The 17,889-nt window shown below is 43.1% G+C and overlaps 1 protein-coding gene and 1 long non-coding RNA gene across 2 annotated transcripts; both read right to left on the bottom strand.

The window, feature by feature from the left end:
- Nucleotides 1-4,386: 4,386 nt before the first annotated feature.
- On the bottom strand, nucleotides 4,387-10,101 carry LOC307247736 (growth/differentiation factor 8-like; the record flags this gene model as incomplete). The annotated part of the gene is made up of 3 exons (XM_080023859.1): nucleotides 4,387-5,996; nucleotides 8,318-8,688; nucleotides 9,741-10,101. 3 exons carry the CDS (start codon nucleotides 10,099-10,101, stop codon nucleotides 5,616-5,618), a joined length of 1,113 nt encoding a protein of 370 aa, XP_079879985.1. The 3' UTR covers nucleotides 4,387-5,615.
- Nucleotides 10,102-11,477: 1,376 nt separating this feature from the next.
- On the bottom strand, nucleotides 11,478-13,566 carry LOC307244589. Its single transcript, XR_013844652.1, has 4 exons — nucleotides 13,506-13,566; nucleotides 12,985-13,058; nucleotides 12,415-12,677; nucleotides 11,478-11,956 (listed from the first exon to the last, which is right to left on the bottom strand). It is a non-coding gene; the product is annotated as an uncharacterized lncRNA (long non-coding RNA).
- Between the last annotated feature and the right edge of the window lie 4,323 nt (nucleotides 13,567-17,889).

Here is a 17,889-nt window from a genome sequence, read left to right as displayed (position 1 = left end):
AATCATACGTAATTCTAATCAATCAAGTATTTATATAATTTACTGTATAATATTAAATTAAATTGCAACCTGGAAGTTACACGAGTGAAATTTGACTTGATTGATTTTTGGTATATTCAGTCGGGTCCGGGGTGGGGTCTGCGTGGCCGCTGCCCTGCCCTGCCTTGATTACCGGTCTGCCTCTAGCTCCCTCTGTCCTTCTCTGGCTCCCTAGAAAAAAAAGGCGAGGCGCAACCCCCAAGAAGAGGGGCTGCTCGGGATCCTCAGGGGCAGGAATGGGACAGGCGAGTACCGGCCTAGCTGGCAACCCGACCCAACCCAATCTGATTGTGGTCGGGGGACGAAACAGTCCGGGGTGCCTAGAGGGGACGTCCAGGCCAGGAAGCATACTGGTGACCAGCAGGCCTACTAGCAGGCGAGGCTAGAAATGGCCCTGGGTGAGGAACCCCATGAGCGCCGGGGGGCCGGCAGGGAATCGGTGGCTAGGGGCCGGCAGGGAACCAGGAACCAGGGAGCAGAGGAGCAGAGGAGCAGAGAATCAGGAGCTGAGAGTTTGGGGCACACACCCAGGCAAACATACAGGACCATGAACTCTAACACATGCGACAGAGTGAATGGGTCAAAGTTAAATCCAAAAGGAGTGATGGGGAAGGTGAAGACAGGTGATGATATTACTAACTAGGGACTGGTGTGGAGTGACGGGATGTGATGCCAGAGAGACAGACAGAGTAAGCTAGAGAGGGCTAGAGGGAGACAGAGAGCGGTGGACCTAGAGCAGAGAGAGGGAGCCAGAGAGGGACAGAGGGAGCTAGAGGCAGACAGACAGGGAATCAAGTGTGACCCAGCGGGACTGCGGAGAGCACAACTGGGTGCTCTGGGGCCCCTTGGAGGCTGCTTTGGGCAGGTGTCAGTTAGTCGGCGCAGGGCCTGGCTTTTCATTTTCGGGACTTTCCTGCAGACGTGGGGTGTCTGTATGGCTGCAGGCCTTAAGGGTGGCTTCCAAGCCTTTTCCGCTGCTTGGAGGGGCTACGATATAATACCGACCTCACACACCAGAACTAATTGGGACAAGTCCCGTACACTCACCAGTGGACACACGCGCGCGCGCGCACACACACACACACACACACACACACACACACACACACACACACACACACACACACACACACACACACACACACACACACACACACACACACACACATACACACACACTCGCTTTGAGCACACCCCCAACACCCTCCTGGTTACATCCCTCTCCTTTTCTCCCTCATTTACTGCCATAACTATGACATAAATGCTGCTTGGCACCGCACCCTGTGGTTGCCTGTGCGAACGCTCTGTGTAGATTATGCACATTTTTGTATTTTTTCGTCAACGTCATGTCCATAAAAAACTCAGCAGTGATCTCCTATGATCGCGATGCACTCATGGATACAAAAAAATTCCCTGAAAGAACAACTTTGAGAGACAATGGAGTCGCTGTTCCACGGGAGCGCCACTGGAGAAGGTAAGGAAAAGAAGTTGGATGACCTCCGAGCGAGGATCAGATTCCAACAGGACGGAAGAAACAGTTGGATCCTCTACCTGACGGAGACATGGGTGAGCCTGCTGGTGCCGGACCACGCCATACGTCCAGCTGAGTCATTCTCCGTGTTCCACGCCGACAGATCCAAGGAGACGGGAAATCCAAGGGTGGAGGTGTCTACCTCATGATCAACAGCAGCTGGTGTAACCCCAACAACATCAAGACTCTCTTCCACTCGAGCTGGAACCTCGAACAGATGACCATCTCATGCCGTCCATTCTACCTCCCCAGGGAATTCAGCATGGTCATCATCACAGCCGTTTATATTACACCACAAGCAGACACCGACACAGCACCATCAGACTTATATGATGTATCGTGTGGACTTCAAAACAAACATCCCGATGCGGCTGTGTCGGTGGCTGGGGAATTTAACAGGGTAAACCTTAAAAAAGTTCTGCCACCAGCATTCCCCCCCTCTTGGAGAAGTGAATAGTTGTTTATAGATGAAAACAAGGTAAGATAGTTACCCAAAGAGGGGGATTGGTGGCGGTTCTGTGTAACAAAAAGCCATGCTCCTGTCATCCCAAAGGTCGTCCACAGGACAGAGTTTTTGATGATTAAATAAAGAATGAAGAGTTGCATTGCAGGTTGAGGAGTTGACCGCCACTTGCAGACCAACTAGAAGCAATGACATACAAATACAACTGTGTTGTATGCTCAGCATGCTGATAGCACAGGTAAAAAAAAAAAGAGAAAAAAAAATATTATTATTATTATTATTATTATTAATATAGAAATTCTATTCAATTGAACACAAATAACAATATTAACTTTGGATTGATGGTTTCCAATATTGTTGTCCATGTGAAGCAGCGCTACCCTGTGGCCAAAACGTGGCTCTACACCTGGCTCCTCTCGTTTTGGGCAGCAATTTTTTCCATGACTCTTGGGTAAAGTACATTTAAGTCAACTTGTGAAATGGGACATATATTAACAAAGTTCACTATAATTTCATGAAGATCAATTAATCTGAGAATGGTGCATGTATCAATAGCAAAATGTTGATGAAGACCATAGAATTTAGTTTGGAAACTGTACCTCTGCAGCCATCCTTTCACGTTCCCCTGGATGACCGTGTCTTCCACAGTGTTTGATAGCTCATACAGGGAAGGGAGAGAACCTCTGCAAAGGGGTAAAAAAGATAATAAATTCCTAGATCCATGAACAATGGCACAGAAATAAGCATTTCATGAAATCACAGTATGGTATATATTTATATAAAATGGAAAAGGAAACAGACGAGGCGATGTTTCTACCTGATCCTTCGTAATCTCTCTAAAGTGCTGGATACCTAGATGGACAGTCAACAGACAGAATCAACACTCCTTTTCGACTGACGGCTCCAGTGCTTGTGGAAGTCGTCATTTCTAGCAAAGTTACTGTACCACAATCCGATTTGTTAGAAGTATGTCCTTCTTGATTATTTGCTCGTTCTAGCGGTTCAAACGTGTTTCCTTTTGGCTCGTAGTGCCAAGTTGGCCGACCAGTGGCTGAGTCTGAAGCAGCACTCAAGGTGTTTCCCTGCAGCAGCCAATCAGAGTGGAGCAAATACATCACCAGAAAGCAAAGCCACACCCCCTCCATTGAACGCCAGTATGGACACACTGAAAATGCGCCCAGACCAACAACATAGATTAAAAAAAATGGTTAACAGGAAATTAGGACAAAATAGGAAGAAAATGTTGTGATTAACTCTTGATATTAAAAACCCTTTGGGAAATCCCTTTTCACTCCGAGTGCGCCCCTATTGACTGGCCGCTGCTACAATGTGGAATTGGGTATAGACTTACAATATGTTTTATAATTTGGGCAGAATAAGTCTACGGAGCCTCAGAAAATGCTCATTCATGTTCATTAGTTTGAAACTAAAGGAGAACTCCTGTATTTTTCGATCATTGGGTGTCGAACGGAGCGATTGGCATCAGAATCTTTCATATTGATCCATGTCTCAGACATAATACAATCAAATGGCAAGTGTCCTGCAGTTTTGCTCGTACTTCCAAAAAATCAGCTTTAAGCAACAATCAATAATAAAGAAGGCCCAACGTGCGCGCACATGCATGCGCACACGCACACACACCCTTTAGAGTTCAGAAACAAAAAACAACTATTTATTTAGGTGTTACTCAATGGTCACTTTCTAGTTTCTAGATTTTATGTCTATTTCACTTTCTTAATCACTGTTTGCTGTGTTAACAGCGTTCCCTCCAACAGCGTGAAACCACAACTGTGGTTCACTGCGTCCAGAACTCTGTGTTCCCTTGGAGGAACGAGGGGAAGATGTGGGTCACAACATCTGTGACCCGCAACTGGACGGAGGAGGACATCTGGACGCTGCGACCTGAGATCACAGAATAAAGACACACACAACTAGTGTGTCCATCTACAGCCACGGTAGCCAACAGAGAAAAACGAGGGAGAGACAGATTTTCAGATTTCTAAAATAAATAACACAACTCAGGAATTAACGATCACTTCAATACAGAGGTTACATTTGCCGATAGTTACATCAAATTCTGAGTACGTCTCTACGATTGGGTTTGTTATTTTAATCTTAAGGATGCTGGGTTATTCATGGGCGTCTCAAACACACAAAACGCTCTTACACACACACACACACACACTGCAACCTGTGCAATAATAAACTGCAATATTCTGCAATAACACCATAATAAGTTAGTCTATCAGTTATTAGCTGCGTTCAATCCATCCATACTGTTGTAAACATTATTTTATTTATCATGTACAGAAATATCCAACAGTATTCATATTCATATTTATTTTCATACCCATTCAATACCTGCATCGTTACTGCCACATAGACCCCGTCATAGCCTGTTGTGTTCTTTATCTGGTGCGTAGAGCATGTTTTGTAGATTCTGTATATATAGTATTTATTGTTTTTCAGACTGTTATCCATTATTTTTCAATGCTACTGTGTTTTCATTGTCATTGATCTTTTTTGCGTTACAATGCACCAACTACACCATGACAAATTCCTTGTTCGTGAAAATTTTACTTAATTGCGATCCTCTCAGAGTTCACAGCTCTTCCAATGTTCCTGAAAACAGGTCCCAGAGAGCAGTCTGTAAACAAGCGCAGGGGTGAAGAAGAGCTGATTTTCAGTTTAGAGTCATGCAGTTCATGTTTTTCCAAATATCCGGCCATGTGTGAGCACCCCCCCGCCCCCGGCAGGAATGGAAGACGAGGGTCTCTTGGGGACAGGACGTTTCTGGGAAAAGCTATCCTTCCATCCATCCATCCATCCTAGAGCTGGGCGATATATCGTTATAATATCGATATTGTGATATGAGTCTAGATATCGTCTGGGATTTTGGTTGTCATAATATTACGAAATAGTTAAATGTCTTTAAGGCTGAATTACAGTAAAGTTATGCAACTTCATGAACTTCATAAACTATTCTAGCTGTAATGGTCATTATATCCAGATTACTAATGTATATTTATTTTGTGTCAATACTCGTCCCCCAAATCATCCAATTATTGATATCGAAGTGTTCGTCCTAAGAACGAATTGGGATACTTGATTTTGTCAATATCGCCCCAGCCTTAAACGACCGATCTATCTATCCATCCATTTATATACTGTATCTATCCATCCCAACTATCCATCATCCATCCATCTAGCTATCATCTATTCATTATACATCCATCCATCCATCCATCCATCAATTAATCGATCATCCATCCGTCCATTTTTGAACATCTATTAATCTAATACATTATCTATCATCTATCCATCCTTCATCTATCTATCATCCATCCATCATCTAACATCCTTTCATCATCTATCATCCATCCATCCTTCAATCCATGAGCTATACGATCGATCATCCATCCATTCATTTATCCATCCATCCATCCATCTACATTCATCTCTCCATCTACCTTCAGGAGCAGTCGCAGTGGTCCACCACTATGAAGGGTATCCCATCCATCCATCCATCCATCCATCCATGACCTCTATCTATCATCCATCTATCCATCCCTCCATCCATCTTCAGGAGCAGCCACAGTAGTCCACCACCATGGAGGGGATCTTGCCGTAGATTATCTGCTCCTTGCTGTTGAAGTAGAGCATGTTGATGGGGGACATCTTGGTGGGGGTGCAGCAGGGTCCGGCCGTCCCCCTGGGGTTGGCCTTGTTCACCAGGTGGGTGTGAGGGTACTTCTGGAGATGCATGAACTCGCACTCCCCGGAGCAGTAATTGGCCCGGTAGCGCTTGGGAGCAATGATCCAGTCCCAGCCGAACTCCTCGAAGTCCACAGTGAGTGGGTAGCGGCAACAACGACTCTCGACAGACTCCTCGTCGCAGTTGAGGCCTGAATCTCTCCTCGACCTCCTGGGGTTGTCCAGGATCTTCACCTCAATGAACGGTTGCTGGGGGGGGGGGGGGTATCCACAATAACCACATTATTTGAATATTTAAAGAATACATTGAATAAGTAAGGGATAATGTGCAGCCAGCTGGTCATTATCGCAAAATCACTCTGAAGGGGGTTATTTTGCAAGAATGACCTTACAGAAGTCCTTACAGAAGACATCTTAAGGTGATTTGTTTTCATTTTAACTCATTCATTTTCAGTGAGTTGTATGAAATTACCTATGTATTAGGGATGCAACGGTACAGTGGGCTCACGGTTCGGTGTGTACAACGGTTTTGGGGCCACGTAACAGTATTGTTTCGGTATCTTTATATTTAAGAAAAGAAATAGTTAAAAGGTGCAAAACATTATTTTATAATTGTCTGCCACAAATAACTAGTGTAACACTCTGTGTGTATGACTGTGGTGGGAGCTGGGAGACAGAGGTACAAGTTAATTGGTGGGTTGCTAAAATTTGCAGAAGTTCATCCGACACCTGAGGGGGGGTGTCCAGGAGAGTGGATAATGCAAATATTAATTTGCATTTATATATATATAGACATGTACTCCTCACTTAATGACCGAGTTCCGTTCCTAGGACCAGGTCGTTAAGCGAATTGGTCGAAAAGCGAGGACCGGTGTTATTTCACGGAAAGAGGGCGTGGCCATTGCGAACGCTAGTGTAGTGAATACTGACAGACTCTGTAAACGAGACTGAGAATGAGAACGGTGATGCGCGATGAGATGTTTGACACTGAGACGCCGCGCACACAGTGCGACGCGGTATTGTACTCAGCGCACAATACCGACTGGTCAGAGATCTGGTCTTAAGTCCGAACGGTCGTTAAACAGGTAGGTTTTTAAGTGAGGAGTACCTGTGTATAAAATGTAAAAAAAAGTTTTGCAATAAAAAAAAATTATAAAACCAGTACTATAGTTTGTTATTTTTGTGTAGAACAGGTATAAACAGTATTTGGGTTTTTCATACATTAATAATAGTACTAAAATAACTTATTGAAATAAAACCTCACTGTGGCGTGGGGATGGATCTAGATAATTGGGGACCCAGGATCAGAGTGGCTGTATATCTGTTGATCGTTGGTTGGTCTAATGAGCAACAGGTAAAACCCCCATCCCCACACACACTCAAGAGAGGAGCCCTTGTCAGGACACATGTCCATCTGCTCCTAGGTTTATTCCAACTAGACCACTCTCTACAATCAACCTGTGTCTACAACACTGTCTTTGGTGTCAGAGGTCCTTGAAAACACCACTTGGTTGGAGTGTGGCAGGCGAAACTGCCACACTCAGTCAGAGCAGTGCGTGTGTGATTTCACTTTGTGACCCTGATGTGACATGGGGTGCGCTCCTTTTCAGCCAGGGCACCTCCTGGCAAGGGAGGAGCGTAGGCTCTTACATAAAGGGGGAAACATTTTCCAGTGGCAGATGACAGCAACTTAAACAAACAACAATATACAACTTGACAAAAAAAAAAAAAAAAAGGAAGAGCGAGACTCACTTCCCTTCATTCCTACAAAACAGCCGTTCAAAAGAATCATTCAAGAATCGGTCAAAAGAAGTTCATAATAAAGAGGCACACCACCATCCCAGTGGGGTTATTTTCTGACTGGACACCTCGATTGATTGCACGCTTTACTCATACATTTCTATGTAGTTTTATTTCGTGTTTCTATGGAAAAGGCTGCGTAGCTGTGTGCAGTTGAAAGAAAATAGACCCGTCGCAAAAAAATAGAGAAATGCCGCGGGGACCCCGCAAGTTGGGCTCCAACAGTGGATTCGATAGGAAGCAGCACTTACAGCACCCCGGACTGCACCCGTACACTACGCCAACGCGACCAGCGGACTTCTACCATGATATCATAATACCGCGGTTCATGTGTGCGTATTAAACTGTAGGGGGCATATCGAACGGTTCGACAACATATCGTGTAGCGTTGCATCCCTAGTATGTATAAAAATATTTAAAGAACAAAATTCTGGAAAGCACTCGTTCTCAACGTGGGATCTGGGGTCCAGTGGTCCTTTAAGGCTTCAGAGGTTCCAGAGGTCCCCAGCAAAATGATTACTAGTTAAACTTCACCACTATTAAATATACAACTCTTTAGCACTAGTAGAGAATGTACAATAATGCCTGTTTTGATCCTAGATCAAAACTAACAATAACAATCTTCCAGAGACAAAATCTTATCAAACGGGGTCCGTAGCCTGATGGGTATTAAATTAAAGGTCCTTGATATGAAAAGTTTGAGAATCACTGCTTTAAAGGACATTTTGGCTTCCGATCTGGAGTTTAAGTGTTATTGACCCAGGACTCACCAGCCCTTCTTGGCCCGGTTCCGCCGAGGTGACGGCCAGGTCTTCCCCTCTGGAGTCGAAGGCGTTGATCTCAATTCCGTAATTCGCCTCCGGCTGACGAAGCCAAGCTTGAAGCAGCGATTTGATATCAATGCTCTGCCAGGAGCCCGCACCAGTGTCGATGTCGATCTTCAGCGAGCGGACTCGAACCCGCGTGCTGTTGCCCTCCTTGCTCGGCTTCAGACGGGAGATTTGCAGGAAGACGGTGGAGAGCATGTCGGCCGGCAGGAGGTGCACCCACAGCTGGGCACTGATGATGTTCCGGGGCTGGATCTTTGGACTGAGACTAAATGAGCAGCACGAGGCCAAGTCGCCCTGGGCGATGGGATCGGCTGAAAAAGGACAATTCGTAAAAATTTTTACCGATGTTATCATGTGCCGAACTGCAGTCATGGGCACACACACTTGTAGTAGTCGAAAAAGTACACAGACCTTTCATGTCATGAATCCTCTTTGATCTCCCAGTATATATATATCTGTGCTTTATTTTCATCTGGCCATTTCCTCATGCCATGTCACTAACTTTGCTGTCACTTTGTTTTACTGCAATTAGCTTTGCTGTCGCTCCCTTCCCTTCACCTTGTTTCCCCCCCCGCCTGCAGCTCATTCCTTCATTAGTCCCTCAGTATAAATACCAATCAACTTCCCTTCGTTCTCTACCAGGTTGTCGCTTCCATTATGCTGAGCGCTCCTGTACCCTCCAAACTGCTCCATGATTCCCTGGACCCTGATTCTCTGCCGGATCAGTTTGCCTTCTCTGACTGATCTCCTGGTTTTGATCCCTGCCTTGTTTTTTTTGGAATAAACATTGTGGACTTTGAATTCTTACCTGATTGTTTCTGTCCCGTGCTTATGGGCTCACTTCTGTTCTGAGTCACTGAGCGTAACCTTTTACCTCAGTTAAAGTACAAATACCATGACACAAAATTACACTCAAAGTGAAAGTACCACATTGACGTTTCTACTTAAGTAAAAGTATAAAAGTACTTGCTCTTAAATGTAGTTGAAGTATTTCAACTAATAGTACTTGTCATATGCAGTGTTTGGTATAACAGAGCCTATAATGCTTCATAAAGTACTACTGTAGCTTTTTTTTTGCAGATGGGTGCTCATGCAGATCCTGATTACAAGTTACTTTGGATGTGGTGTCGTTAGAATTTTACAAATATATACAAAATCAATATGAAGACTTATTTTTCAAGTAAAGTGACGTGACTGCCTTAAAAAAAAGTAAAGTGAAAAGATATTTGCTTTGAAATGTAGTGGAGTGAAAGCCACAGAAATCGGTGCCATTTGCTGCCAGTGTACAATCCTGTTAACTAAGTTACTTCTACAGTTGTTGTTTTTTTTTTTGTTTTTTTTTTAATGAATGATCTCTACTCACGATTGGTGACCATGGTGATGATGGTCTCGGTGGTGCCGCGGTCCTCCTCCTCCACCCGCGGGTCATACTGGTCCAGCAGCCGCGTCAGAGGCGGCGCTTTGGGCATCAGCTGGCGGATCATGTCGCGACTGATGTTGGGCGCCTGCTCCAGCCGCAGGATGCTGAGGATCTGGGACTTGATGCTGTGGAGCCTCAGGAGCCTGCTGTGCTCCCGGAACCCGCAGGTATAGCACTGATCGCCCGCGTCCGCCTCCACCACCGCCATTGGCGCGTCAGTGCGGTGGTGGGCGGAAGACGCGTTGAGCCCCGCGGCGGAGCGCGGCGGGAGCAGCAGCGGCAGCACGAGTGCGAGGAGGCGCATCCTGAGAGCGGCCTGGCCGATCGAGGGTCCGAGTGGAGGGTCCGTCCGGCGAGGGGGGATGAGACTCTCTGAGATGGGACTCGCTCTCTCACTCCCGCTGTCCACCCGTGGCGTCAGGGTTTTATGATTGGTTGTTTTGTTTTGTTATGGAAGGTTTTTTTTTTTTAAGAGAGGTTATCGTTGTGTGGTCTAGATGACATTTTAATTTAAAGTGGTAATCCGTGAGATTAGTTGGTAATAAAAAAATCGTATCTTCAGTGACTACTTTTTAAGAAACTTGCATTTCTGTATGAGTTGTACTCATTTTCTAATCGTAAAATGTTACCTCCAGGTGACATACCTTAAATATTTCAATTAAATAGTATGAATCATTTTTGTATGAATGGAATTTTTTGTTAAGTAAAAATAAATAAATGCAAAGGCGTCACAGGCAGCGTTCAGCAATATATGTCTCAATGTTTATGGACTTTCTGTTTGGAGCTAGTTTAAAGTAAAAATCTGGAAAAAAATGTTTTGAAAAAGAAAATTGAAGAGCGAATCTGGCCTGGAATTGCAACTTGGAATAGTGACTTAAATGACCCCTCCTCTGCAGGAGGTCGATTTTTCAGACTTGAGTGGAATGCAACCCCTGGTGGAATTAATTTGTGACCTGGGAGCAGCTGCCCTGCCTAGTTTGGTCTCAGCCAATAATAGCAGGAGAGCAAAAGCCGTCTCAACTGAGAGCCATAACTCTGTGGATTGGTATTTTGAGGCAAGACCAAATATCAGTGACATTTTACTATTTATTTGGCATGATTATAAATGGCTATGGAAGGCAGGTGCATTATGGGATGTAATGAGCCACAGTGTCTGTTCGGATGAGATAAATCGAGGGAGACTGTCACCAAGTGTAAAAGGAGGGAAGAAGAATCTCTTTCTGGTTCATGTTGGACTGCAGACGGAGGTGATGGAGTTCAGCTGAAGACCTCGTCCCTGCTGAATCACGCCCAGAAGACCTCTGAGGATCTGCTTGCTCAGGCCCTCCAGTGGCACGGGGAGGTGGAGAACCACCTCAGAGATCTGCCTTTCATCAACTCTGAGGGGCATTATATGATTAAAGATTTGTGAAAAGCTTTGGATACATATTTTAATTTTGCTTTTGAATATACAAATATAAAATATTAACCACCCTGTAATTGGGAAAGTAGAGGCAGGAAACATCAACTTGTCTTCATAAGCTTGACCACAGACAGAGCCTCGACACGTGCCACCTAGTGGCCCCCGTGAGTGATAAACTAAAGGAAGTCAAATCATATTGACTTGTCTTTTACGTTAGATAGGGCTGTTTATTTTGTTGTCGTACATCATGACAAAGATGATAAACACGACGGAGGAAATGAAAATAATGAAATCTTTTAATATCTTTATTTTTTAGTGGACAATAGCTTTAAAAGTCATTTGATCAGCAGTGGTAACAATTAAGTCTAAATTAGCCTAATGTCAGCAAGAAGTAAATAACAGTTCCAATACAACAATCTGCAGTTTCTCAGTATGATATTATCTGGAAATATCACTGAGACGTCTATATTTAACTTTATTTCATCAGAGTATGGAGACATTTACCCAATGTTAAGATGGATTGATGTAAATGGAATATATCAATATTTTAACATGACTTTCATCTGTTTAGATATTGATATATTCACATATCTGATACTGTAGACACAGTAGGTCAAGTAAGGATACAAATAAGACTTAAGTACTTTATAGAGAGAAGCTGCATGACTTTGTTCAAATTTTTTTTTCCAGGAGACAAAAAGTGATTCATCTTTCTTCAGAAGTGTCATCTGTTCTTCAGGACATCTGCGTTGTACGTCTGATTTTGTTTGAACAAAGCAAATAATTAATTGATTACTTGAAATAATAAACAGTGTCTTCGAAATGACTGATCTCAGGCTAATTGAAAAATAAAGTACTCAATAAGTGTAAAATTTAGTGTTTAACTAAAAGTAAAATAAAATGTTTAAGTAAGTGTAACCATGAAGCAGTGTGAAATTAAGTGTCAAGGTAGCGCTACACTACTACACTTATCTACACTTATCTACACTACTTGTGAAGATAAGTCTTAATTTAACTCTTATGCTTAAATCTCAGCAGGCTAAGTGCTAAATTACATGTCAAGCTGTAAGTGTAAACTACCATGTGACCTCTGAGAGGGAGTATGTGAACTTTAAGCTGCACCTTGTTGCACTCCTCTTCTTGTAATTTAAGGATTCGTGTTTTAATTGATGGTGATGCTTTCTATTTTCAGGTGTTTTAAATAGTTTGACTTACCTACAGTTTGTACTCTTAGTGCCCATGGCGGTGACCTTTGTTGTCACCTTGCCTGCCCTTATCCTCGTGGTTGCCACGGCCACATTCAGGGCTGCCACGGCCATCGCGACCGCCGCGGTTGCCTTGACCCTTACCGCGATACGCCTGGCCACCCCTAGCCTGACTGGACCCGCGCTGTCCATCCTGCCGCTCTCCGGACTGGCCCTGGTCCCCTAACGCAGGCTGTTCGGGGTCCTCATCATCACCAGAGGCGTTCTTGTTGTCTACAACAGACAGACAGACAGACCACAAATTACCTACCAATCTAAACACAAAGAAATAAAGATGAATTAGCGACAATAATAAACACAGGGACTTCAAAATCAGTGACGCCAGGATATCAGCTATTATAACCCACCACATCGCCAAAGAAATATCAGAAAGTATTCAAGTGAATTATAAATATTCTATCTAGAAAAACATAGATGTAACACACCGTCATTGGATATAACAGTTTCAAACATCATTTTGTATAGCGCTGTTTTGAAATAATCCCAAGAATTAGTGTAATTAATACTGTAGGTGTTTTACCTGAAGCATTCCTCGACATTTTCCAGCCACAAGGCAGTGATGCCCGTCAGAGGTGATTCTTTGATGGCACGGTTCTATGTGTGGAATAACAGGGCGGTACCATTAACATTGTTTTATCAGACAGGTTCGACTGGTTTAAAAAAAAGTCAGTGTCAAAGAGGCACAGCCTTTAAATCCCACACTGACGTATTTATACTCCTGTTCTGCAAAGGTTTAACACTATTAATAAAGCCAGTCAGAGAAAACTAAACAATTATTGTAAATTGTATCGTTTGCAAGAACTGTGGAATACTATTAACTTGAAGAAATAGCACTTTGCTTTGCTTTACAACAGCCTGCTATAAAAAAAACAAATGCACTCTCTATTTTAAGATGCAGATAATTTAAGATTAACTTTAAGGTTAATGAAGGGAAGCGTCTTTAATTTACTGTAAATTACTCAAACCCCACCCAAAACAAAACCCTGTAAAACACATTAAGTGAGATTTAAGAAGCTGTTAAGAGAAAAACAAGTTACTTACATAGCAAGTCTGCAGCAGATAGTTGGAGTGTGCTTTGGAGAAGAGTCGTGCGACTTTATAATTGTTGTACCACGCCCAAACACCACCAATCGGCGAAGGTGGAGCCAGCCAGGGGCGATGTCCTCAGTGGAACTTTTCCACTGTAGCAGCTTTTGCCAAGAACAGGTCAAGGACTCATTATAGCCGGTGCTGGCCCTGGGGCATAGGGCTCAACCATAACACGCTGGATTTTTTTAGGGCGTGGAGTCGTAGAACCAGAATCAGTTTGCTTTATTTCTTTATTGTGCCATGTTTCTATGGCGTTTGGGATATTAGACGACTTGAAAGACCCAGAGGTATAGTACAGCTTCAGTCATTTAACTGTGTGATCAGGAAGCATATCAAAAACAGCGAAGTTTTAACAGACAAGTTGCAACATTTCACATGACAGAAGTCAAACGCCAGCAGTTAAAATCATTTACGTCTATTTTCTAAAGATACGGTCTTCATTAGATGTTCTAAACTGGAGGCGGTCAGGTTCTCCTCTCAGCCTCTTCCAGGATGATGCCGCAGGCTGTTTGTGGCACGGTGGTGCAGTGCATTGCACTGCTGCCTCACAGCAAGAAGGTCCTGGGTTCGATTCCTGCCTGGGGTGCTGTTGGCACCGTGCTCCAGGCGGGTTATGTCCCAAATAGGAGCCTTTCTGTGTGGAGTTTGCATGTTCTCTCTGTGCTCACATGGGGTTTCCTCCACCTAACGTCAGTAAGGACCCCCCCCAAAAACATGCACACATCATCGTCTGACTAGCGATGGACACTCATCACCAGGTCCCCGGGCGCGTCCATGAATGCTGCCCACTGCTCCTGGCTGTGCCCCCAGAGGAAGGACAAGCCAGGACGGGTTAAATGCAGAGGCCTCATTTCACCGGCCACCATCCAAAGTGTGTTTGTGCGTGCATGTGTTGTAGTGTAGTGTGGTGTGCTGTGTGACAAATAAAGTTTGTTCTTCTTCTTCAGTTTTCCTGGGCGACCCTGAGGAGTTTGGACGTTCTCTTCTGAGTCTGCAGGAAAACAGCAACATGGTTTAAATATATAGAGAGCTGGATAGATAAATAGATAGCTAAATAGATGAATAGATAGCCAGATAGATAAATAGGGAGCTAGACCCCATCCCATAATCCATTCCTCCCATGTAATTACCTCCGCTAGTGGTAATTAAAGTGGTAATCCCTAAGATTAGATTTAGTTTACAAAATCTCTTATTTGATAATAATTTCATATTTCAACCAATCTACAGTATTAGCATTATTCGTCTGCTCACATTGTTGGTGGCGGTGTCCACCACTTCTGGCAAGAATGCAGCTTAACAACCTTAAAGAGAAGCGCACCCGTTGGTGCATTTTTGACGAAAAGAAAGTGGCTGTACTGTATCAGAGCAAAGACATGGGGGAACCCGAATGTTGGAAAGAAAAAGTTTTGAATGGAATTCTGGGATTTGCCGTGCAATCCCAGGAAGGCAGGTGCATTATGGGATGTAATGAGCCACAGCGTCGGTTCAGATCAGATAAATCGACGGAGACTGTTACCTAGTGTAAAAGGAGGGAAGAACAATCTCTTTCCGGTTGTCTTTCCGGTATGTTGGACTGCAGGTGATGGAGTTCAGCTGAAGACCTCGTCCCTGCTGAATCACGCCCAGAAGACCTCTGAGGATCTGCTTGCTCAGGCCCTCCAGTGGCACTGGGAGGTGGAGAACCGCCTCAGAGATCTGACTTTCATCACCTCTGAGGGGCATATGATTAAAGATGTGTGAAAAAGCTATGGATATATATTTAAATTTCGCTTTTGTATATACACAAATATAAAATATGAACCAACCTGTAGTCAGGAAAGTAGAGGCAGTAAACATCAACTTGTCTTCATAAGCTTGGCCACAGACAGCGCCTCGACACGTGCCACCTAGTGGCCTCCGTCAGTAATGAACTAGAGGAAGTCATCATATTGACTTGGCTTTTACGTTAGTAAAATAGGGCTGTTTATTTTTATTCACTGTTTCTCAGAGACACACACACACACACACACACACACACACACACACACACACACACAGACACACAATCTGTTCAGTGAAAATAAGGAAATCTTTTAATATCTTTATTTTTTAGTGAACAATAGCTTTAAAAGTCATTTGATCAGCAGTGGTAACAATTAAGTCTAAGTTAGCCTAATGTCAGCAAGAAGTAAATAACAGTTCCATTACAACAATCTGCAGTTACTCAGTATAGATGTTATCTGGAAGTATCACTGAGACGTCAATATTTAACTTTATTTCATCATAGTACGGAGACATTTACCCAATGTAAAGATGGATTGATGTAAATGGAATATATCAATATTTCAACATGACTTTCTTCTGTTTAGATATTGATATATTCACATATCTGATACTGTAGACACAGTAGGTCAAGAGAGAAACTGCATGACTTTGTTCGCATTTTATTTTCTTGAGACAAAGAGTATCTTTCGTCAGAAGTGTCATCTATTCTTCACGATATCTGCATCGTATGTCTGATTTAGTTTGAATAAAACAAAGAATTAATTGATTACTTGCAATAATAAACAGTCTTCTACATTACAGATCTCAGGCTTATTGAAAATGAAAGAACTCAATAAGTGTAAAATTAAGTGTTAAAGTAGGTGTAACCATCAAGCAGTGTGAAATTAAGTGTCAGGCTAAGGCTATTCATGTGATTCATGTGATTCTTTGATGGCACGGTTCTATGTGTGGCATAACAGGGTGGTACCATTTACATTGTTTCATCAGACAGGTTCAGCTGGTTTCATAAAAAGTCAGCGTCAAAGAGCCACTGCCTTTAAATCCCACACTGACATATTTATACTCCTGTTCGACAAAGGTCTAAGACTTTTAATAAAGTCAGTCAGAGAAAACTGAATGATTATTGTAAATTGCATCGTTTGCAAGAATTGTAGAATACTATTAACTTGAAGAAATAGCATTTTGCTTTGCTTTACAACAGCCTGCAATAAAAGACAAATGCACTCTCTATTTTAAGATGCAGATAATTTAAGAATAACTTTAAGGTTAATGAAAGGAAGCGTCTTAAATTGACTCTATATTAGTCAAACCCCACCCAGAACAAAACCCTGTAATACACATTCTGTGTGGACATACATTCATGGAATCAAAATAATACAAAAGACATAAACATAACTGGTTGTACAAATAGACAAACACTGTTTTATACAAAAAACAGATGACCGACAGACAGACAAAACAGAAATACTCCCAATAGATGTACTCATGAGTATAAATCCTCGTAGTTTAAATTTTCAAGAGCTTCAGTAGCAAGCTCGGGCAGGGCAGGGCGAAGCTACAAAGGCTATCGCTGCCAAACAGTCATGTGAATCTCCATAAGAGGGAGGAAAATTAGCTGCCGTAGTAGGGGTGCACCACCTAAAAGTGACATGAGAAAAGTGAATGTGGCACATGTTGATGATGGAAAGGGTGTTGTCGGAGAGAAATTAGCAGATTTGCTCCGTAGCAAGATAGAGGCTACAGCATGTAATCAACCCAATAAACCTGGCATCAGGTTTCCCCTCATAGTATGCGACAAGACGTAATTCCTCTCCATAATATTGCAGGGCTAGCAGGGCAAACCCCATTGCTAACATAAACCCATCTCACTCATCACAGTTTTGCAATCCAGCAAACCCAACATGGAGCAGGTGCAAAAGCTTGTTTAAAAGCAACAAAAATGTTCTCTCGTCTAATGGCAGGGCGACTGCTGCCTCTTTCCACGATTTGAAAACAACAATAACCATAAAAGCTCAGAAAAGGCCATGCCAGGGTGTGACCCTGAGGAGAAAAAAAACAATAAAACAAATTTCATGAATCAAATAGTGAACGTTCTTTTGTGCTGGCAAGAGTTATAAGGAATGTGTGACCATCTTGTTCTATGAATTTTAGGTACCTAATCCTGTTTCTACTTACTTGATTTAATTTACTAACTATGCGAACCATTTCCTAAAATTTTGAAAATTATTTAATTTTAATTTGCCAATACTCTTACTATAGTGTAGTCTTTCCTATAGAACATTTAATAATCTGTGTACTATCAGGATAGACAGATTGATAAAACAACAGCTACGAACACACACAAAGGCAACACCTGGGGATCACAAAGATATAATTTCCAGCAGGACTTCCGGCAATCCAGCAGCTACCAGTTGGAGCAGAAAAACATTGTGATTGCAGTCATTCAGTTCGATGCTTTGCCTGATGAGGTGATGTCACCGAACGCAGGTCCAGAGGGGCACAATTAGCCAGGGTCCCCAACTGAGCACAACACCCATTTCAATTGTGTGTTTGTGGCACTCGGAGGCCAAAC

Source organism: Zeus faber (genome assembly GCF_960531495.2).
Source record: "Zeus faber genome assembly, chromosome: 2".
NCBI classification, from domain to species: domain Eukaryota; kingdom Metazoa; phylum Chordata; class Actinopteri; order Zeiformes; family Zeidae; genus Zeus; species Zeus faber.
This window is presented reverse-complemented; position numbering and strand designations above follow the sequence as displayed.